General features: G+C 36.1%; 1 protein-coding gene across 1 annotated transcript; it reads right to left on the bottom strand.

Annotated features, from left to right (window-relative positions):
* Positions 1-302: 302 nt before the first annotated feature.
* On the bottom strand, positions 303-24,854 carry LOC123663313 (transcription factor E2F2). The gene is made up of 10 exons (XM_045598005.1): positions 24,552-24,854; positions 23,981-24,186; positions 19,858-20,021; positions 18,745-18,941; positions 10,738-10,985; positions 9,081-9,186; positions 8,648-8,753; positions 8,096-8,292; positions 6,791-6,901; positions 303-915 (listed from the first exon to the last, which is right to left on the bottom strand). Exons 2-10 carry the CDS (start codon positions 24,182-24,184, stop codon positions 800-802), a joined length of 1,449 nt encoding a protein of 482 aa, XP_045453961.1. The 5' UTR covers positions 24,185-24,186; positions 24,552-24,854; the 3' UTR covers positions 303-799.
* Between the last annotated feature and the right edge of the window lie 396 nt (positions 24,855-25,250).

The following is a 25,250-nucleotide window of genomic DNA, read 5'->3' on the forward strand; positions in this document are numbered from 1 at the left end:
TTTACAAAAATCAATTCAAATCATACGACGCTACAGTATTATTATACGACCAGTTTGTTATACAACTATGTGAAATATCGCAACAAAACGTAAACGTAGTCACCAAATTCGTAGGACACCGTAGCATCGTTGACAAAAAAAATCTGTGTATTTTTTAATTCTATTAATTTTAACCAATCGCGTACCTATTGAATCACACGTGATACCAATTTAAATAAAAATACAGGAACAGTCGTTAACGACAAATTTCGAGCCATAATAACTGCGTCGATCACACACAAAATGAAATGAAAAACATGCAGTTCTATTGTAGATTCGATGTTATATATTGCGCATACACAAAGCATTCACGGCCGATATAAAAAAATCATTCTTTACAATGTACAATTAAGCGTACTCCTCGCGACTCATTTGTGCATAGTTTATTATCGACCAACAGTGTAACACTCCAGCTCGGCTGTAGATACTCGTAAACTGTACTTAGTCGTGGCACCACTAACGTCACAACACGCACATCACTGAGGGCACGCAAGAGCGGGTCAAACTCGTCCACGAAGAATTCGTCGAGATCTCCCTCAAAGTCCTCGCCCGCGACGAAATCCCCGTCGTAGTCCTCGGCCTCGTCGAAAGCCCACTCGTAGTCCTTGCCGCGACGAAATCTCCCTTGTTGCACTCGGCCTTGTCGAAATCCCCCTCGTAGTCCTTGCCCGCGACGAAATCTCCCTTGTTGCACTCGCCCTCGACGAACCCGCACGGTCGCACTCACACCCGGCCGCAGCCGTGGAGCACGCTCACGTCACTAGAACTCGAAGTCGAAAAGTTCCGACAGGCCCTCGTCGTGGTCGAGACAGAAACCGTAGTCGTTGGCGGACATCGGCGGCTCCAGAGCCAGGAACGGCTCCAGCTCCAACGACTCTGAAATACAGTTTGTTTGTTTTTTTGAGTCATTTGCTGTACTCGGTTGTGTAAATATTCAACGCTTTTATCGAGTAAACTAAAGAACTGTCTTAAAAGATTTAAAACTGTATATTGAAATTCTATTTTTATTAGTGTTAATGGGATTCTAGACTTTATTAAAATATTCAATCATCCACATGTTAAATATGGTGCATACGTCAGAATACTTTTATTAAACATTAGACCAAACCTAGATTTATAATAACTTAAAAAAAAGATTTTAGATTTTAGAAAGATTCTATAATTTATTACAAAACATGTGTAAATATACTATGTACTCCTAAACAAAGACGTTTATACTTTCATTGCCGTATTATTTATTAGTTATATTATGGTAACCTAATGTACATATTATGGTATTATAGGTATATGGTATCTAATGTGTATATAGGTATATGGTAACCTATCACAATTCGCCAAATTGTAAACTGGTGCAAAAATGATGACTAGTTTCATTAACAATATCAATGGCCTTTTTCACTTTCTCAGTCAGTTTTGTCTGAAGTATTGACATGTGGGTCTTCCCACCGTGCCTCAAAAAACCCACGTGAAACCGTCGGCCAGTCATTTTCATTTGCCATCCTCGACTAAGCCTTATGTATAGGTAAAAGCGAAGTAAACTGAGCAAAGGGCTCAGCGTATGACATTTATAGACTGTATTAATCTTAATTGATACAAACATCTGTGATATTAAATTGTGTCCGGTGTTTTTAGACACAAAAAATAGCCTAATTTATGCACATTATTTTGATAAACAAATTGCCCATCAACAAAATATCGATTTGAAATAGATTGTAAATTGAGACTATAAAAATGAACATTTTTTTCTATTAATAATGTACTATGCTAAATACTAAAATTTAACCAATAAACGTGTATTAAAAATATGATATTTGCAACACATTAGACATGAAATCCTATTACATAAACGAATTATCACAGACAGTTAAAAAAAACTTCTGAACATGAGATACTTAATTTAAAACAAAGAAAACACTTTTAAATACGCTTGGCGCTTTTAGAATTTGTAAATTTTATTGCATATTTGTTAATATCACTTTAACACACTAACGAACATCATAGAGAAAACTGAAAATGACTTAATATAGTTATCGGGCATGGATATTAAGCGCTGTCTTCAAACCCGCGCAGAAACAAACTAAGCCTATTTAGTGGTAGAAATAAGGCACAGGACATGAACGTGCCCACAGTGGGGCAAGACACCCTAACACGAAGTGAATAAAATTTTTAAATTTGAATTAGAAAAATTTAAATGGACTAAGCAAAAACCTTAGCAAGCCATTATTGAAGTAGTGTAGATAGTGAAGCTATATGAAAAGTTGCAGTAATTAAAAATAATTTTTAATTTCTACTATTTATTGGAATTTTTACATTTATTTGATTTTGTTCAATCTTTACAAAACTCCAGGTACGCCAATGGCACAGGAGCTAGGTAAAAAATTATTATATTGTTATATGATTGGTCAATCGGTTCTTTTCCTTTGAACTAGTGGGTACGATACGTGTATAAATTTATTTAATTAGAGTAAGAATCAACTGAGGTAGGGGACAGCAGGAAATTTTCTGCTCAATATATGGAGCAGCCCGACTGGGGTAGTACCTCGACCTTACAGAAGATCACAGCTAAATAATACTACTTTCAAGGAGTGTTGTGTTCCTGTTGGTGAGTAAGGCTCCTGGGGGTATGTGGGATGGGGTCGACAACGCGCTTGCAATGCTTCTGGTGTTGCAGACGTCCATAAGCTACGACAATCGCTTACCATCAGACGAGCCGTACGCATGTTTGCCGACCTAGTTTTATATAAAAAAAGAATAATACTTGACACTAGATTATTTGAAATAGACAAAACATTATTATCATAAAGACCGATGTTTTCTAATTATATACTTATTGAGTACAGCGACAATGACGTCCGTGTTTCAACAAATCTCATTGTAATTTTTTAAACGTAATACACGTTGTTTGTATCATTATACAACTTAAAAGTGCAGTGAACGGTATATATCATACGTTTAAAAGGGTAAATTTTGGTAAAATTGATTTTCTTTTTTATTACTAAATCCCAGTTGGACTGTATGTACACAAAGAATATACAAGTGTTTTCTTGTTACAAAAATCGTGATATCTACAATTGTTCTTTACATATTTGTCAATTATTATTTCATTATCAACAAAAACTGTTAAAACAAAGTTTTAGACAAATCAGTGACTCGAGTGCAAGATTACGTTAAGGCTGTTGTAATACTAGATATGCATAAAAATTTCAAAATAGCTCGAAAATATTATTATTCTTTTAGCTTGTCGCTATAAAAGCGTAGTAAGTTTTTAAACTTTCACCGTCACTATAAAAAAGTTTTTTTTTTTAATCTAAGAGCTACCGCGATTTTTATTTTTTTTTTTTTTTTTATTTTCCATTTAAAATAAAAATTGCGGTAAGTCCCGTAAAAGAGTAAACTTACACTCGGACCCACACAAAAACAAACCGAAACATTAGATAGCTCCGCACACATTGAAGCGTTAGGACACAAGCGTGAAGCGCCGGTTAGACGAGGGCGGTGTTACGATGTGTATTAGTAGATGTTAGTGGCGGAGCCCTGAGCTGAATCCCATGGTGCTACACGACGACACTGCAGCCCCGCGGGAAGCAGCTCGGGGCCGCCGCCGCAGGCCTAGGCCTCCGCCCGACCGCTGGCCTCTAGCCACTAGCCACTAACCACTAATCCAGTCCACGTACACACTAACTAGCTCAGTAAAATATTTTAACAATCGATTAAGGGTAACTGGACTGTTGGTTAGTAGCTAGAGCTCTCTGGACGCTGAAGGTTTCTTTGGCCGAGAAGTGTTTTCAGTTTACAGATAGTGCTTTTGAACTTAATAACATAGTAGAAAAGGAATGAGGCGTGCTAGGTGAAATTTATTCGTCTATTTACAATACAAGGTTGAAAGTGAGACTTAGATACCCAGATGATGTATTAATATAATTTAATTATTCCACAACGGTAGGCGCTTCTATATTCCAATGATTTAACATAAACATCAAGTTAGACACAAGAGCAGTGACGAAACTAACGTTCACACACAAGTTAAGCCCTAAACATGTGATTCGACGAGTTAGTAAAAGCGTAATGAGGATGAATAAGGATGAATGACGATTAGGAAAACATGCGACACAACGATGTTAGATGAAGTTCCAACATCCATGAAGTCCAAATATGAATGAAGTCCCAAGATCCATGAAGTCCCAACATCAATGAAGTCCCGACATCCATGCAGCCCGTCGATCGGCGCGCCACGCAGCTAGAACTCTGACTGTGATGTGAGCGCAACACAAGTCACAGCGGGAGTGCTAGCCACGAGACGCGCCCGCCGCACAGCGACACCCGGCGACTTCCTGACGTCGGCACATTAAGCGATGACGAACGAACGTCTCTAAAAGCAATACTAACTTATTTACTTACAATTTTAACCTTCCTATCTGTAGTTATATTACTACATGAAATTTGATAGAAATCACAAAATTTATTCCCTATAAATTTAAATCTGGATTATGTTTTAGGTTGATACATTAATTAGAATAGGAGCTAAGAATGTATAAAATAGTTACCTGATACCAAACTCCAAGTCGCAAGCAAAGCTTTAAAGCGATAACTACATTATTGTTCCTAATTACAATACTTAAATTACATCCCTAATACAATGAAAATGCTTACTTTAATGTATGAAAATACATTTTACTCATTTGATGAAAAAAATTGTATCAAATGGTGAAGCTTTTATATGTAATGTACAATTCAGAAAATGTGCTTTTGTAGAGCTTCCCAGTTAAAGCATTTTCCTGTGTTGTAAGTAAAAATGTTAGGTGGAATAAAAATAGTTTGAGATAATATCATAGGCACGTGCTCCTATCTTTCGTTATGGTGCTACAGCCAGCTACAGACTGCTATGCTAGATTTAAAGTACACTAGTCATGACAGTAGATCACATGAAATAATATGTATGTAGATGTGGACTGAAATATCATCATCTTCCTGCCCTTATCCCACTTATGTAGGGTCGGCACAACATGTTTTCCTCTTCCATTCCTCTCTATTATTCGTCACTTCAGTGCTTACTCCTTTCTTTCTCATATCCTCACTCACACAATCCATCCATCGCTTTTTCGGTCTGCCGATCGCTCTTCGTCCTTCGACATTCATCCCTAACATTTTTTTACCAACATAGCGTTCATCCCTCCTCATTACATGCCCATACCACGCTAACCTATTGCTCCTCATTTTCTCTGTCACGGGTGCTACTTTCAAACTTCCCCTTATATACTCATTTCTAATCCGGTCTTTCCTCGTTACTCCACACATCCATCTTAGCATTCTCATCTCGGCTGCGTGCACTCTTCTTTCATCCGTCACTTTTGTTGCCCAACATTCCGATCCATACATTACGACAGGTCTTATGATCGTTTTATAGATTTTCCCCTTAAGTTTAAGGGGCATTCGTGGATCACAAGCTGTTCCAGAGACCTGTCGCCATTTCATCCATCCCGCATTTATTCTATTTTTCACGTCACGGTCTATGTTGCCGTCATTTTGTATTAATGACCCAAGGTAGCGGAAGTCGGAGCAGACTGGTAGGGGTACTCCATCCAAGGCAATATGGGAAAAACCGGACGAACCGCTGAAATCGCAGAATAAGTGCTCGGTTTTAGACCTACTTATTCTCAGTCCCGCGCCCTCCAGTCTTTCCTGCCATTTTCCCAGTCTGCTCTGTACCTCAAGAACATTATCTCCGACAAGAACAACGTCGTCAGCAAACAGCATACACCAGGGTGCTTCCTCCTGTATGTCTGATGTTAAAACATCCATTACTAGAAGGAATAAATACGGGCTTAGAGCCGACCCCTGGTGCAAACCTACAGCCACACTGAACTTGTCAGTTACCCCGGCTTCGGACCGGACGTGGGTGCTAGCTCTATCATACATCGCCTGAACAAGTCGTACATACTTCTCTGGCACTCCTTTCTTTTTCATAGCCCACCACAGAACCTTACGGGGGACCCTATCGTATGCCTTTTCCAGATCTACGAACACCATATGTAGGTCTTTTTGTGCGAGTCGATATTTTTCGCAGAGTTGGCGGAGCGCAAATATGGCGTCCATAGTTCCCCGGCCCGGCATAAATCCAAATTGGTTCTGTGTGACCTCACATTCTTCTCTCATTCGTCGCGCTATCACTTTCTCCCATATCTTCATGCTATGTGACATGAGCTTTATTCCCCGATAGCTGCTGCAGTCTTGTATGTCACCCTTATTTTTAAAAATGGGCACCAGTGAACTGTAGCACCATTCCTCGGGTATGACCTCTTCTTGCAGCAACTTATTGAAAAATAAAGTCAGCCACTTCCATCCATCCGCCTTCAAAAACTTCCATACTTCCGCTGGTATACCATCTGGCCCAACTGCTTTTCCATTCTTCATACTCTGCACTGCCATCTTCACTTCCTCTATACTTACCTCTTTCACCATTCCTTCATTACTTCGTACATTTTCTAACACTCCGCTCCATTCATTTTCTTCATTCATCAAGTTATTAAAGTATCTCTTCCAGCGTTCTTTTATTTCCTCATCGTCCGTCAAAATCTTCCCCGCTTCATCTTTTATACATTTCATATGGTTTACATCTCTTGCATTCATCTCTATCTCTCTTGATATTCTAAAAAGATTTTTTTGACCTTGTGGGCTCTCTAAAAAATGACACAACTTATGTGGACTGAAATAGACCGAAGAAAGAGAGAACATGTATGTGAATAGCGAGTACCTGACTCCTGATCCTCTGTCTGAAGCTGGAAGCGACCGCCGCCCATGATGGGAGCGAAGTCGTCACTATCAGCAATGAGAGCGTTCCGGAGCCTTCCACGAGCACTACCATCTGTGGGAAATGAGTGTATATGTATAACAATAACTGATTAATGTAATTACAAAAGAGATAACTGCTCTGGTGTGATGACCACTCTGGTGTGACGACTGCTCTAGTGTGACGACTGCTCTGGTGTGACGACCGCTCTGGTGTAATGGTGCGTGTGCCGTGTCGGCAGCGCCTAAGCACCGATGGTCGCGGGTTCGATTCCCGCTTGGAGTGGATATTTGTGTTTATACAAGTATTTATTTTTGATCTGGTTGTTAGTCCTTGTGGGTCTCTCCCCCGCACCTCGGTGAGCAAATTAAGCTGTTGGTCCCAGTTGTTATCATGTACACCAGATAGCGATCATTACTCATAGTAAGGAATATATCCGCCTACCCGCAATGGAGCAGTGTGGTGGATCAAGTCCTGATCCATCTCCTACATGGGGAAAGAGGCCTATGCCCAGCAGTGGAATATTACAGACTGAAGCGAGCAATGTATTCAAGAAGTATGTTAAAACCGATAACAACCATCACAAGATAACAAAAGGATTTTTTGAAAAGATTCACTCGACAGATAGACTCGGCGCACATACTATTCTTATGAATCAGCTCAAAAAGGATAGCAAAATTGATCAGACTATCCAATGTAAATTTTATAAACATCAGACTCTTAAACAAGAAGAGTTATGGTGCAAAATTAAAACGTGACTTTATATCTGTAACTTCTTCAACACATTTGAGCTGTAGTCTATTAGAAGAAGACTAATTATATTTATAGTTTTCACTTTGTTCAGTACTTTGCAGTAATAAACTCGTCTGCCAAATAGTCTCACAAGTTAAAAGATTAAGTGTTCACTTGTTAAAAACTGACTTCAAATTTTTTTTTGAGGTGGGCACTGCAGAATCCTTCTCAAACTATATACATGCGACTGGGGAAGTACCGCAACCTTACAGAAGAGCACGGCTAAATAACACTACTCTCAAGTAGCAAGTATTGTTGTATTCCTGCAGTGAGTAAAGTTTCTGGAGCTCCAGGTGACGGTCGGGCGTAGCAGCGGAAACTCTCTGTGATGCTTCTGGTGTTGCAGGCGGCTACGGTAACCATTTGCCATCATGTCTTACGCTAGTTTGCTGACCTAGTCGTATAAAAAAAACTCATTCCACTATCACTCACTCACTCATCTAGTATGGACGGAACTATGGCTGAAGATGTACTCACTGTCGGGCGTGGCCAGCAGTGGCGAGGCGGGTGTGGAGGGCGTGGCCACTGACGGCGTGGGGGCGGGGCGCTGCGGGGGCGTGGCCGGCGGGGGCGTGGCCAGTGGCAGCGTGGGGTCCGTGACGCACGGCGACCGTACCACCAGGCTGCGCGACCAGAGCGACGACGGCGACGACGGCTCGCGTTTTATCGGCGTCCTACAATGAAGTAACATTAATATGATTCTAAAATTAGAAACAGTAACAGAAGTAAACAGAAGGCGAGATGACGACGACGGTTCGCGCTTCATCGGCGTCCTACAATTAGATACCATAAGTTAATTTCTATCTTTCAAAAAATATAGTATCAAAATAAGTTTTCACAACTTCACACAAAAAAAATAAATATAAAAATATATCAATAAAAAAAAACATTACACACACTACCATATATGTTAAGTCTGCAGTCAAATTGAATGTTTTTAAAAAAAAGGTTATTTTCATAATTTTTGGTTTTCTTTAATTTAAATTTTTAACTATAAATTATAGCAATTATATTAAAATACAAACTCACGTAAAGGTAGCAGTGATGGAACTGGAGGGCATGGACTGTAATTGTGCTATGAGTGGAGCCAACAGAGCCTTATTGTCTTCTAGTAAGGGGTCCGATGGCAATAACCCTGAAGCTACAAATAAAAAAAATGAAGTTATATCACAAAAAAAAAGCACTTTAAATAAGCTATTGAACTCACAACTCCATACTAACAGATATTTAACTTGCAAAGAAATATTCATAGTCCATTTTAACTCATAATAAGTGTAATTCTAAAAGCCTTAAAATAAATGTTCATGGTCCAAGTTTCAAAAATTACTATTTACATATGAATTTTTGTTGCATATTTTGTCATCAATTGTTTATGTTATGAATGAACTCGCAACATATCTAAGAATATTTCTTATAAGTATAGTTATAGTTATGTATGTTATGTCACATATTATTTACTTACAGGGAGGAGGTGTCGGTGGTCTTTCTTTAGGACAGAGGTAGACTTCTATTTCTCCAGACATAGATTTCAAATGTATCATGTAACCTTTCTCATCTGGATGTGGTACCTGCAAATTACAATACACAATAATTAATAATTCAAATACTTTGCTGGAACCTGGTTGTTTTTTTTTTTTTTGAGGTAGAGAACAAAACATTCGAACATCCTTCTCAACACCTAGAGCACGGGAATACAGAAGATCACAGTAAAATTACTGCTCTAAAATGACGCTGCGTGCCTTTGGTAAGATGAATAGAACTCCTGGGTATACAGTATATTGACAACGGTAGAGTTGGTAACATACTGGTGATACTACTGGTGTCGCAGCTTCGACATGCGATGGTAACCGCTAACAATCAGGTGCACTAAAAGCTCTTTACCACCATAGAAGGTGACTATTAATCATTGACACGATTGAGGACATCTCCATAATCAAGACTATTAAAAAACCTTGGAATAAATAGAGTCTTTAAACTGGTGTGGTTATAGAGATCTAGAAACCAACATGAGGATTTATGTATTTACACCTTTGTTCTCCACCAATTCTATGCATTTATTACACCTCGCAAATGAACCTATCTGCTTGTTTTCGACCATTTTAAATTATCTACATTACGTACTATCTAAGTAACACAACAGATATTTGAAAAATTCCAAGGAAAAAATATATTTAATAATTATTCAAAGTTGTGAGGTTGTAACAGATAACATAAATAACGTAAATAATGTTTTTACATATCCCATCAGATCTAAATTAATTCCTAAACAATCATGTTTCCGCAAAACCTCAATCCTTTATCAACCATAATTTGTTATCCTTGTAAAATATGTGTTATTAATAATAAATTATTAACAATATAAAATAATAAGATTGCCTATCTCAAAACAAGAAAACTTTAAATGGGGTAAAGTTGTAAATTTTAGGGACGAATGTTTTGTAACCTACTTATTTCCTTGAAAAAAAAAATCTTATTTTTAAACTATTTCAATGGACCTCTGCACACGTGATACAAATATACAAACTAATAGAAATACTGAAATGTTAGCTGCCTTTTTACTAAGTCTTATATTTTCTTACAAATAAGTGCTTTAGTAGTCTATTTGAATAAAGTGGTTTTTGATTTTTATAATTTTTCTTTTTTAATTAATTTGTCAATATGATTTATACAAAACATACTATTCTAATTACTAACTGACAAATAATGACAACAACAACACAATTAGTCCGTGTGAACAGTTTTTACATATGATTATTTCTAAAGTTTGAATTTCTACGTCGTGGCGATGCTGTACGTTTATGAAAGCATTACGCAAATCGAGCAAAAAGTCCACAATCCATATCGTCCAGTCGGCGATATAGATCTCATATAGCACTCCGAGCAGTACCGAGTATAGAGGTCCTCGACCTTACAGAAAACCACAGCAAAATAGTGCTGTTTTCAAGTAATATTGTGTTTCTGTTGGTGAGGAAGTTGACCAGAGCCAGGCAACGCGCTTACGATGCTTCTGGTGTTGCAGACGTCTATAAGCAACGGTAATCGCTTACCATCAGGTGAGCCATATGTTTGTTTGCTGACCTAGTTATATAAAAGAGTCTTCGATTCGAGGTGTAACTCACACTGAGCCTCGTGTCGGGCGGCGCCTTGATCGGTATGACGGTCTGGTTGCGGAAGTCTCGGATGGAGCGCAGGTCGGCGTACGTGATGTAGGCGCGCGCGCCGTGCTCGGCGGACAGGCGCTGCAGCGCCAGCTCGGCGGCGCCCACCGCGCGCGACACCCGCGCCTCGCGCCCGCCCAGCGCGCGCACCTCGCGCCGCAGCCGCCGCGCGCGCGCCTCCGACCCCGCGCCGCCGGCCCCCGCCACACCTGCGCCGCGCACCACACGTCACTACCGCTCTGACGTACTTCTCTGACGTTCTTTCTCCGTGCAGGAGAAGAATTGAAGCTTAGTCCACCACGCTACGCCACTGCGGGTATGTTCCCTACTATGAGTGACGGTCGCTATTAGGTATTTATGATAGCAACCGAGACCGACGGCTTAACGTGCTCTCCGAGGCACAGTGGGGAGACCCACGAGGACAGACATCCAAACCGGAAAGGAATATTTGCACAAATACAAATATCCTTCCCGAGCGGGAATCGAACCCGCAAACCGCGGGTGTTTCAGGCGACTACTCGAACCACTACACCAAAGCGGTTATAATAATATAATAGTCACATTATGTGATATTAAATCGGATCCTCCTTTGGAATTTTTAACTAAAGGGGCATGTACGTGCAAAACCTTTAAGATAAATTTACGATTAGTTAAGTTTTTAAATGTCTAGTTTATCTTTCTTTAATATTAATGTAATTTTATCCATACAAATAAATATTTTGGAGATTCTGTTTGTAATATTAAAATAACCGCTTTTAACTAAATTCATATGGATATACACGGTACACCAAAATAACATTTTTTATAATTTTGTCTGTCTGTTTGTTCCGGCTATCTCTGAAACGGCTAAACCAATTTTGACGGGACTTTCACTGGCAGATAACTGATGTAATAAGGAGTATTTTAGGCTATTTTTATTTTAGATTTTTTTCTATAGCTGCAAACTTAACAATAATTATTTTGTTAAATTCCACGCGGACGAAGTCGCAGGCACAGCTAGTAATAAAAAAAAATAAGCTTTCCGAGTCAAATCTATTTTTAGGTGACTTCAAAAAAAAAATGAGAAGGTTCACAATTAGACTATTTTTTACTTTTTTTCGTATTAAAACCATATAACTTTTTACTGGGTGGACCGATTTGGGATTATTCTTTTTTAGTCGAAAGCTGATGCTTGTCATGTGGTCCCGTTTAAATTTGATCGAGACCTGACGACTATTTTTTGAAAAATCACAAATAAATAATAATGCGTACTTTATGAACTTTTTTATTGACTACTTACGCCGAATTTACATATCGATGTAATTTTTGGTATTTTTTCGTTTTATTATTAGAATAAATATAACGTGTACAAAATTACAATTATAATACTACGATTTGTACAACTTGAGATACCTAGTAGCTAGAGAGGCAGGTTCTACCGAAAACACAAAAAACAAAATTTAATTATTCACGTAAATACTAATATTCTGGCGCAGACTTGGAAAGACCTATGTCCAGCTAGCTGCAGTGAACTGCGATAGTCTGAACTGACTGACTGATACTAATATTACGACTTGAAGTAGTAATAATAATTAGTGAGGAATATACATAGAAATAAAATTTGTCTGTCTGTGATTTAAATAACTGTGAATTTACAAGTACATATACTTATTTACACGTTACTAAAACACAAACGATTTTAATTATCGCGGCGGTCTGTCTCTGTCTTTCTGTTTGATCGAGCTAATCTTCGGAACGGGTGTATTAACTTTTAGGGCGTTTCACTGTGTTGTCTATGTCTGTACACCTGTCTCTGGAACGGCTAAAATAAAACAACGGACGTCAAATGGCAACATATACTTTTTATTCCATAATTCGCACTGGATGATGCGCGATGGCCAGAATCACGCCGTTAAAAGAGCAATGAGATAGAATCTTCCACACGAACAAAGTTGCGGGTAGAGCTAGTAAATTACAAAAAAAAACAATGACTTTATATATCATCTTGAGATCTACTAGCTATATTTAGGCATTGAAACTAAACAATAAACATTAATTAAGATTAAGATTGAGATTGAGATCGTGCGGGTCATTTCAGATATTTTCAATTTAAATATTGATAACAAAGTTTGCAAGCAGCGTCTTCGGTGCGACAAAGCCAGTACTGCGGTCACCAACCCGCCTGCCCAGCGTGGTGACTATGGGCAAAACACATGAGTTCACGTTATTTTTGGCGTAAACTTGTGGAGGCCTATGTCCAGCAGTGGACTGTATAGGCTGTAATGATAATGATGAACAAAGTTTGAAACATCATTTAAAATTTAACGAAAAAGTATTGTTACAAAAAAATTACAAGAAACCTACGCCGATTACCTACTTTACTTAGTATCTAGTAGTCTAAATGCCCTCAGCTGTTTTTACCTCATTATTATTTTTTACATTTTTGTTAAAATAGCTCACTAAGCCGCACCTAGCTGCACTAATGCATATGCATATAGATAACAAAAATGTTAAGCTTATCATTCGTAATATATCTGATGATAGTACTGGATAATACTAAATCTCCTATAGAAAGAATCACCTAATAATTTGAAGTGTAATTGGGAAAAGTTAAGAAAAAGTTTGCTATATTCATGTATATACCTACTAGGGTATTTTTTAACATAATTAAAAATAAATTTACGTATCAATCATATAGCAAAGTTGCCGCTCGGAAATTTTGTTATATTTTCTAAACACATATATATGGGTGATAGGTTGAAATTCTGAAACATTTTTTTTTTTTGTTCCATACATCCAAACGACAACTAAGCCGTAAACGTCAATAACGCATAAAAACTCATGAATGAGTAAAGAAAAATTATTCTGATTGATTAAACGTTAAATGTAAGAAAAAATCACCTACATTTCTTAGTTTTTTAAAAACGGTTATTGTCGAAAACAACAAAGTCAATTAAATTTAATAGATTCTCATTGCGGTCACCCCTTCTTTGTTAAGAAAATTTAGAAACATACTTCGAGTGATGGGAGCAAAGTAACTATCATATATTCCAATATGTGAAAACCGCAGCCGCCTAATAACTAACAAAACTTGTATCATCAAAACTAATATCTCACTTTCCAATTCATCGGTTTATATATTCTCATAGATATAAATACATACATTACACTATTACAACTTTGTCATTCTGCTACAACTACTTTCTGTAGTCTGTTACTGAAATTCTTAAATAAAAATAAAATAAAGTAACACTTCAATTCTCTAATTTACTAACATTATATGACAGTATTTTCAGATGAAAATTTTTAAGCGTTTAATGGTCCCGATAACGGTCGCTAGTTCGATACCGCAAATGACAATTATTTTATATAGTCCTTACAGATGTTTGTCGTGTTCTGGTAGTTTGTTGTATGGGTTTCCGGACCCCCGATGGAGAACTCTTATTGGGCGCCGTTAAATATGAGACATTTATTATTATACACAAAAAGGGTGAATGGGCCCGAATAACAAACACATGAAACTTAGCATTTAAAATATTTAAGTTGACGACGGTATCCTACTGTTTGCTTACAAGTGTAAGCGTTACGAGTGGGTCTTAAATGTCTCTCTATAATCCATACATATATAACAACTAGCTGACTCGGCAAACGTTGCCATATATATTATTTCTAAAATAATAAAATCGCTATTAAAAAATAGGGGTTGGTAGTAGAAGGGTGAAAATTTAGGGTTAAATGTATTTTTCAATGCCAAATTCTAATAAAAATAAAAAAATGGCGAAAATTTTTTTTGGGTTGGGCCACACAACTTAGGGGTTTTAAAAATAGTTTACAACCGATTCTCAGACCTACCAAATATGCACAAAAATTTTCATAAGAATCGGCCAAGCCGTTTCGAAGAATTTTATTTATTAGATGAATCTCTGAAGTCTTCCGAAGGACTTCATAAATAAGTTTTTCTTTATGTTCGTTATTGTCAGGAAAAGAGTAGCATAAAAGAAAATGTAAAAATAAATCCATAATATATTTACGAAAAAAATTATACGACAGTACGAAGTTCGTACTGGTCCTCTAGTCTTGTATACAAAACACGCATTGCGCTAGACAATACTTTAAATAATGAACCAACATCATAAAAACAAAACACTTAGCTAATTTCACAACTAGTATTTAAACAATCTAAATTAAAATACATCAAACACAATACATAATAATTATAAACACTACGTGTCGCGTCTATTAATATTCGAGTTAGAATTATATTTATCCATCCAAAAATAATCATTTATATTTCATGTTATCTATACACGCTTACTAATTACTGATTTTAATAAAATTTGTTAATATAGGTACATATATATTGTTAGTCTACAACTTGTTTACAAAATATCCAAAATATATTTTAGTAATGCCACCAAAATAAAATCTCAAAAGTAAAAAGTATTTTCAAGTCCTTAAGACATATTGATGTTTACTAGCTGTGCCCGCGGCTTCCGCCCGTGTTGAAATCAGTATGTCACAAAGTTTTCCCGGCAAACTTCCAGTGAAACTCTCATCAAAATCGGTTTAGCCGTTCCGTAAACCTTTCTCTTGCCAATGGTGGAGCCCTCTCTCCAATGGTGAAACCGCATGAAAATCCGTTCAGTAGATTTTGAGCGAATCGATCACAAACACTTTTGGGGACTTTGTTTTATAATGCACTAACTGTTGCCCATGACTACGTCCGCGTGGTTATGAAGATATGCATTACTATTTAGATGTTTAACGCAAATTATTTTTTTATTTCAGTCACTTGAAATGCTTATCAAACGGAGGTATTTATTTTCAGGCTGTATATGTTTCATACAAACTATCAATCCCAATTAAACCCCCTTAGCGGTGGAATATCGTAAAATCCGTTTTTAGCGGACGTCTGCTAACTATAATCTACCTCCCTGCCAAATTTTATCTTTGTCCAACCTGGATGGATAGACCATCCAGCGGTTTTTGAGTTCTCGTGATGAGTTAGTGACCTTTCTCTTTTATATATATAGATTTCGATGCATTATTTGGACACCTCACCATCTATAGAGCATAAATTTTAAATTTTAAGTCTTATTTCAAAAACATAGGATTTTCATACAAACTTCCAACCCCCGTTTTACCCCCTTAGGAGTCGAATTTCGTAAAATCCGTTCTTAGCGAATGTTTACGCCCTATAAGGAGCCTATCTGCCAAATTTCAAGTTTGTAGGTGTTATAGTTTCGGAGATTTCGTGATGAGTGAGTAAACCTACCATCCCCCGTTTTAACCCCGAAAGGGAGTTGATTTCTAAAGATACATTATTTGGACACCTTCTCATTATCTATAAGGCATACATTTTAAATTTCAAGTCTCTTACTTTAAAAACATGGGACTTTCTCACAAACTTCCAACCCCCGTTTTACCCCCTTAGGGGTCGAATTTCGTAAAATCCGTTCTTAGCGGATGTCTACGCCCTATAAGGAGCTTTCCTGCCAAATTTCAAGTTTGTAGCTGTTATAGTTCCGGAGATTTCGTGATGAGTGAGTCAACCTACCATCCCCCGTTTTAACCCTAAAAGGGAATTGATTTCTAAAGATAAATTATTTGGGCACCTTCTCATTATCTATAGAGCATACATTTTAAATTTCAAGTCTCTTACTTCAAAAACATAGGACTTTCATACAAACTTGCAACCCCCGTTTTACCCCCTTAGGGGTCGAGTTTCGTAAAATCCGTTCTTAGCGGATGTCTACGTCCTATAAAGAGCCTACTTGCCAAATTTCAAGTATACCTACAGTATTATACTTTCGGAGATTTCGTGATGAGTGAGTGACCTTTCGCTTTTATATATATTATAGATTATAGATATATAGATATAGATATAGATTATAGATTAGTAAATCAAATTGCATGTAAGCAAGTATCACGTCTATATTTCTTATATTATAATCACACCATTGGCTAGATTTCACTTAGCTATAATTCATTACGATTATAACGATGCTATATACATACATTAAAACCTACTGAGCCATTTGTAAATATTTAGTAATATAGTTTATTTGTAATAGATAAACTCAAAAACAACTATGACGATTTCAAAAATTCTTTCACCAGTAGAATGCTATATAATCTGCGAGAGACAGGCTATATTTTAGTGACAAAGCGAAAAAGACAAATTCGTGTAATACACGAGAGTGAAACGGCGGGTGCAAAACGCTGCTGATAAATAAATTTAAATACAGACCATCCAAATATATATATACATCAATCGTAAAATATTAATAATTTTTTTGAATCGTCAAGCAAGCAATTGTTTTTGAAGTGAAACTTCTTTAGGCGCGTGAGGGTGAAATTTCTACGGATGAAACGGCAACGTTTTTGTCGATGGCGCTGGAAAGGAAATCTAAAGATTTAGATTTGTATAAATATAAACGAGACTTAAAAATTAGTTTGCCAAAGAACGACTTTTTTCAGCGAGGCGGAAAATATCAGGCCCAGTAATACCCTAATCACAATCGACAATTTAACAATAAGCAATTTTAGTGCTTAGAACAGATATTACAAATCACAGATGCTGTGATACTGTAGTTAGACACTGTTCCGATGTGATTACAGTAAAAAACCGAGAAAGTTTTAGTATGTCAATACCGTTTTTATTGTGCGAAGGCGGAACTAGTCGCTTGAGAATTAACAACGTACATAAAAGTTACATGTTGATACAAGTTAAATTATGTGCCGATAGTCCCGATATAGAACGGACTGGGTATGGATAATATTTTATGACTGTAGCTGTGCTCGCGACTTCGTCCGCGTGGAATAGTGACAGTACATGTTCGTGATTTTTAAATTGGCATAATTTTTTTATATATGAACCGATTGACATGAAACAAACGCTAAATAATAAGCTAAGCTTGCCACTATATATTAGTAAAAAACACATCTAATTCGGATTTACCGTTTTTGAGAATAGCGTGCAAAAACGTACAGACAAACAGACAAAAATTCTAACAATGATTGTTTCGGGTTCTATTTGCATTGATAAAGGTCCCAATAATATTTTTTCTCGTATATCTTCCATGTACAGACAGCGATCCGTTACATCCTACTAATCCTACTAATATTATAAATAAGAAAATATGAGATTATAGATGGTAGATGTCGTTTATTCTTTCACGCAAAAACTACTAAACTGATTATAATGAAATTTGGTACGTAGATAGATTAGAAATATGTAGATGGATCAAGAATTACACATAAACTGGTAAAACCACGAAGCACTTGCTAGTGTTATGAAAACGAAAATTTGTGAGGATGGATGAAGATTTGTTACTTTTTGACGCAAAAACTACTCAACTGAATCTAATAAACTAGAACGTTGATAGATGGAGGTCTAAAGTAACACATAGGCTACTTTTTATACCGACATTGTTACGGGATAGGAAATTGCACGGGTGTAACCCGCATCGCGCATCGAGAACTTACACCAATAATGGTACAATTTCAAGGTACCCTACGAATTTTTTAAAATGTTCGCAACTGTTTGTGGTACGTGATTATTAACCGGTAAAACCAGACGTTACAAACATTTAAGGCTAGGCTTTAGATTAAGAACCGTCATTTTGAACTTAGATAGGTTGGGTTATTTTTATTTTATTTTTTTTTTATATCTAAATTATACCAATAAACGGTCAAATTTTGAGCTTAGATAATTCGACAGTTCTTAATATAAAGCCTTACCAACATTTAAGAAGTAAAATACGTGTATGGCTTCCATATCGATAAAGACACTTAGGGATTTCAGATGTACTTATTTACACAAAAATAAGACAACTTATATCTAACAATAAAAGAGTAAAATGGTGAAAAATAAACAAAGTTGTATTACCCAACTGAATTAAGTTATCTAACTGCTTAAAACACATTTACTACGAACTAATCTTATAAAAAATTGACAAATACTTTCGCTATAAAAACAGCACTCACCGCACTTCCATTGTATATTGTTTTTCGATCTCTTCTCTAATATTCCTATACCCTCTAATACGTTTGTGATGTCATAGATGCGTCGCTTTTGAACTGATAGGTGCTCCGCTGCTATGTTTAGATCGAGTACACCATTTGGTGACGATTTAAGTAACGCTACGAATTTTTTTGTTAATAAACCTAATGATGTGTCAAACCTGAAACAATATGAAATTAAATTACGTATGCGTAATTATACTATCAACGTTACCATCGTTAAAAACTGAAGAATAATTGTGTTTGCTCGCAAACGAAAAAAAACCGACTTCAATTACATCGACGAGTAGTACAACGTAGATCGACGAAAAAATAGTCAAGTAACTGCGCGTTATCAAAGATTACTCAAAAAGTAGTTATCAGATCTCAATAAAATTTATATGTGACCACATGACAAACATCAGCTTTCGATTATATTAAAAATTATTAAAATCGGTACACCCAGTAAAAAGTTATTGCGGATTTTCAAGAAGTTCCTTCAATTTCTCTGGGATCCCATCATCAGATCCTGGTTTCCTTATCATGGTACTAAACTAAGAATATCTTCTTTCCAACAAAAAAAGAATTATCAAAATCGGTACATCCAGTAGAAAGTTATGCGGTATAATACAACGTAGGTCGACGAAAAAAGCGTCAAGTAAAAACGCATTATTAGATATAACTCGAAAAGTAGTTGTTAGATCTCAAATAAATTTAAATGGGACCAATTGGCACACACTACCTTTCGATTAAAAGAAAATTTGTCGAAATCGCTCCACCCAGTCAAAAGTTCTGATGTAACATACATAAAAAAAAAAAAAAAAAAAAAAAAAAAAAAAAAAAAAAATACAATCGAATTGAGAACCTCCTCCTTTTTGGAAGTCGGTTAAAAATGACGTTTCTATACACTATATAATAAAAGATTTATAGAAAGTTTTTCTTTAAATTTAATTCGATTGAACAAATTTTCAAACCTACACACGGCTCGACTCATCGATTCATCTGTATAAAATCACAATACTACCCGTCATATAAGAATAATCCAACGGTTACATAATTATTACGAAAAAAAATTTACCTGTATCGAAAGTTTTGTACCTGGAACGTTCGGTGTATTTTTTCATAGAACTGGACGGGCGGCTATAGGGAGTTAGGACTTTGACGCGCTTCTGTTTGGGCGTCTTGAAGTCACCCTTCATCGGCACCACGTGGCCCTGGCTACCCGAGCTGCTTTCGCTCAGGTTCAGTCTTCTTTTCACCGCCTATTTACGTTACTTTTAGAGAAATTATTCCTTTTTTATCTTATCACTATCGTTAATTAAATAATAAGTCACTTAAAAAGTAACGTACGTTATATTTTTTTAAGTTATACCTTCAATCGTGATGTATAGATTCGTTAAAAATTAACGTTATAAAGTTAAGGTTTAAGGATTAATTTATTACATTTTATACTACCTCAATTTTAATAGTGAGATGAATGAACATTTAGCACAATAAAACAATATACCTAAACATAGATTAAAATGCTACGATGCTTTAATGTACACATCCACAAACTTATAACATTCTTATAATTTTTTGACAAGAATATGCGACAAAAACCATCAATCAGTGTTGAGAGTCAGACGGGATTGTGGAACTATTTGCAACGTATCTCATAGGTAATGGGCACTCAAACGGACGGCCGTGTAAAATATTTCTAATGTTAAGATTAAAAACGTGCACAAGATCTCCAGTCTGTTCCGATGATGGTGCTTCAAATTTGCCACAATGTTTATGCAACGTTTATTTCAAGGTGTATGATAAACTATCTACACTGCGAGTTTATTAAAAAATATATTGGCAATTAGAAAAAAATTAAATGTACAAGCTTTCCATCACTTAATTATAAATGTCATTAAAGTGAGTCAAGAAGCGCTGTAATAGGAATTGTTGTAGCTATTATTGCCAGAAGGAAACTGGATAAATCTCACGACTTACTCTTAAAACGGAGTACGTCATCGTTAATTCAACTATCCTCAATCATTGTGCGAATGAAACTGTCGCCGCACTGACACCACTTCGCCGGTAAACAACATTGAAAACATTTTTAATACACTAAACAACTCCACAGAATAAAGTTTCGGAAACAATTTTCACTAACACAATTTCAAATGTACAGTATGCAAAATTAATTCCGCAGACAGATATATGAACGAAGCATTTTCAATAAGCTGATGCAACTAATTCAAAGTGAAGCAGTGTGGGGCCAAAGCCCCCTTTAAGGAAATGTGTGGGGAGGGTACCAGTACCTACACAATACACGACATAAATTAGAAACGACACAAAAGCAACCGGGCTCTCGGAAGGGACTTTATCAAAAGAATGCCAATTTCTTATCTAAATTTTTGTTATTATTAACAGTCTACAAATTTTATTGTTAATTTAACCGAGTTGCAGAGGTCTCGCGGTTCATTTTATTGTTCGGCATCGACTAAATCAGAGCAGATGTGCCTCTAAGCTTAACATCTTAGACAACGTATCGTTCGATACCCTTGTGTTAAAAGTTTCGCTCAAAGTATTCACACAATCAGTTGAACCCCTGTTATTATTCTAATAGATAATTTATGAATAGAAAAACCAAATGATGTACTAAACTAGCTAGAAAGGAAAGGGGAATAAAGGTTACACATCGCATGTAGAAACTGCAAAGTTAATTTAATCAACGATTATTTTTATCGAGAAGCGTGTAACGTTCAAAACGAATCCATGAAAACACTCGAAGGGCGTTGTGTCGTTAGAGCACGATAAGGACAATGACGGTTGCGTTGCGCAATGTAGGAGCGCAGGAAATGAGTACCTGGCCACGTGACCCCATGGTGGAGCGACCACATGGCGTACGGCGTATGTGTGCGACTGCGGGTGATCGCCACTCACATATGTGCGGGTAACACTTGTTACAGGCTATTTTAGGCATAGTTACAGAAAAGACAAGTTTAAGGTGAGGCCTCCAGCTGATTCTCGCGAAATAATTTTTCTAACAATGTTCAAAGACATCGGGCAAGTTGCCATCTATTGACTTACGAAAGGGAACTTCTGCAGCGACAATTGAACCGTTAATTATTCGAAACATTGCCAAAAGTGTCATACGAAATGGGAAGCTAATTACGAACGAACTGAAATGAATAATTTAAGAGGGAAGGACTCTCCCGATGGTCGACAGAAGAAACGTAATTAAATTAAGTGTTATTGCAGGAAACGTAAATTGAGGCATCACAAGATACTATGTGATTATTAAAAAAATATCATAAAGCAATTATTAGGTGACATTATTTGATAATCTAAAGTATTCATACAACATTTATATTAGTTATCTGATAAAATTTTCACATCTAGACAAGGTCCTCTCCACTAAGCTATTTTATTATTAAATGTCAATAAAAAATACCCTGACAACAATTTGGTGCCTCAATATCTATTATGATTACATCTTCATACAAAATAGTCATCTTAATTCATGTTAGAAACTATATAACAATGAATATAAAAATGGTAAATTCTTATATGAAATAATTACGTTATTATTGTCAACTTGAACAAGAATAATGTTACAAAGTAAGCTAAAAAATGAAATGAACAAAAAAGCTTTAAAAAGATTAATTTAATAAATGTTATCATACATGTATATCAAATTTAAATAATATCAAATATATAATATGAAATATATAATTGATATCAAATTGAAATGTAATTCTGAATATGCAATATTTCCGCTAGTCTTATTAGTTTAAGTAAACACATTAACACAGCTGGAATAATTTATGAAACAATTTCAACACATATCTTGTACTCACTTGTAGAATTGCTAATCTTGGGAACCAAATTTAAATGTAATATTTATTAATAAGTATAATATCAAAATTTATAAAAATCAGACATCCCAATGTCAATAAGATTCAATCCAACTGATTAAAATGTACTGATAGGACGAAACCATGTTTTTACTGACTAAAAATATATATATCATATAGGTTGTAGACATAGACCGTAGCTACAGGTAGCATTTAATACAAGATTTCAAAAAAAAAAATCCTTTTCTGCATCACTCATACACAAAACATTCCAGATATAACTCCAAAAATGTGCTGTCACTCTTCCATAGAGGTATGATATGCTATTAAAACATCAACCAAATAATTGCACACAGAAAAAGAATCCTATTTCTGTGCAATTGTGTAAATAACATTCCTTCATGTAAAATGGTCACAGATAGCTTGAACTAACATTAGGTAAGAGTACAAAGTTCAATGGCCCAGGGTGAAAAAGGTCTTTGACCCCCTACACAGTACATCCCGAAAATCACTGCAATCTTAAAATTATTTGTTATATTAGTTCGTTCATTTCTCAAAAAGAAATCTAAAATTTTAAAGTTACTACTTAAAAAGAACTATAAAAACCATTTATTGCTATTTTATACTTAAGCTATCCAATCCAATCTTTTGAATTCAATTTACTAGTGTTGCATTCTACTAGTTTTATTAGAGAAGCAATGATCATCCCACATTAAGGTTTTACAGATTTGTAAAGAAGCCATGTTTATTATATCGTCAGACAAGACAATTTTATATACATTACAAGAAGCACAATTTGTTGAGTATTGAATAAAACATGATTTAGTTTCTTTAGTGAGAGTATAACCTATATAATATATAAGTTTGCAATCTTTTATAATTGGCATCAGTAAAATAAAATATATTAAGATTAGAGCCTAGTAACAAAATAGATAAACTAATACCTTTTTAATATTTTTGATGATGATGATGATGAATACATTTTTAAATACATTACATCATTAAACCAATTTAAGATAGAAAACATATTGTCTTTTCTGACGATTGTGTCTTTGCTTACAAGAAACCATTGTAATCCATAAAATAAGTTTAGAAAATCATATTTATATTTTAAATTAAAATTTACCAAAGAGTTTGATGTATATGTTACAAATTGTTGAGTTGGCATATTGTATTATCATTTTAGCAGTAAAAGAAGTGAAACTCGCTGAGTTGCATTGCATCAATGACTATAAATTGAGGATGTATATATGTTGATCAGCTGATAAGTATAACATTTGTTTAACAACATTTATGGCAAACAAACTTTGCGATCAACTGCCCACTTCAACACCTACAACACTAAAAAGATTGCTATGACAATATCCTGCAAGTATGCCAATGTCACTTACTTCTGAAGTCTTCGGCGGTGCGGTGGGCGCCTCCCGCCGAATCTGGTGTTGAGGTGTGGCCCCATAGCCATGGTCGAGCAAGTGATAGCTGATAGGCTGGCTAGGGCTGTCATCCAAGAGTGTGGTTTGCGACGGAGATGCTCCGACGCGTACCACCACCTCAGCTTCGCCCTCCACCGGCCCTCGCTTCACCCCCCTCGGCATCGCTATTAGACAAAATTCTTATTAAACAAATCAATAGAAAAGTTGTGAATTATCATAAGAAAGGGTTCGTAATCATTTCAATTTAATTAGTGAAGAGGTTAGGGGCGCCGCGCGCGCGGAAATCGCAAGTGAGAAGCCTCTAACGTAGATTGGGTCGATAGGGACTGTAATACGTTTTATGTAATGCTAAAGACCTCAAATTTTGGGTACAGGTCGGTTTTTGCTTACGTCACTGTTTAAAACGACATTTTTCACGAAAATATCGTAGTCCTAGCGGTAATTCCTGGCCATAACCGCCTTTTAAACTACGCTGCAAACATACTTATGATTTTACTATAATTACTCAATATGAAGTTATTATACTTACGAAAGGTGTAAGCGAACGATATCCGAATACAGAACCATAAAACGACATTTAATGTTTTCGACGCAAACGCTACATTATCGAGTACTCAAAATAAAATGTCCGCCGCTTTGTTGGTCTCGAGTGAACTCGTGGACATCGAGACGCTCGATAACTTTCAATTAAACGACACAATCTACTAAACACATATTAAATTATGCACTAAATACTTCACTCATAACATAAAATAATATAATAATCCTAGTCCACATTTTACATCTAGATAAAAATGCAGAGCAATGTAACGACGACAGGAAGCTTTTCAGAACATCTGGCTTGCAAGCAACGTAGCAGTGGCGCGAACTACGCGCGCAGGCGCGAAGCGACCGTACGACCCAAGCAACCCCTAGCGACGCCGTTCTCCAAATTCCTCCCCTTGTTTAAGAAGCCATAAAAAATATAACGAATTTTTGAATTTTCGTTCGTCGACCGGTTTTATGCAGAGAAACGCGACGCACTGCGCTAAGTCCAAATGAAGCCAATACTAATAAAACGTGAATGTTTTTAAGCATTAATTTGAAATCCTTCGTAGATTAGTAGAAGTTTAACAATTTATTTTCATCATAATACAAGAATTATAATGTTCTGAACATTTTTATTCTAAATAAGGCAACGTAAACTGCATGTTAGTGTTATTAAAATAGTCAAAACGTAAAAAATCAA

This window comes from Melitaea cinxia, chromosome 2, assembly GCF_905220565.1.
Source record: "Melitaea cinxia chromosome 2, ilMelCinx1.1, whole genome shotgun sequence".
Classification (NCBI taxonomy): Eukaryota; Metazoa; Arthropoda; class Insecta; order Lepidoptera; family Nymphalidae; genus Melitaea; species Melitaea cinxia.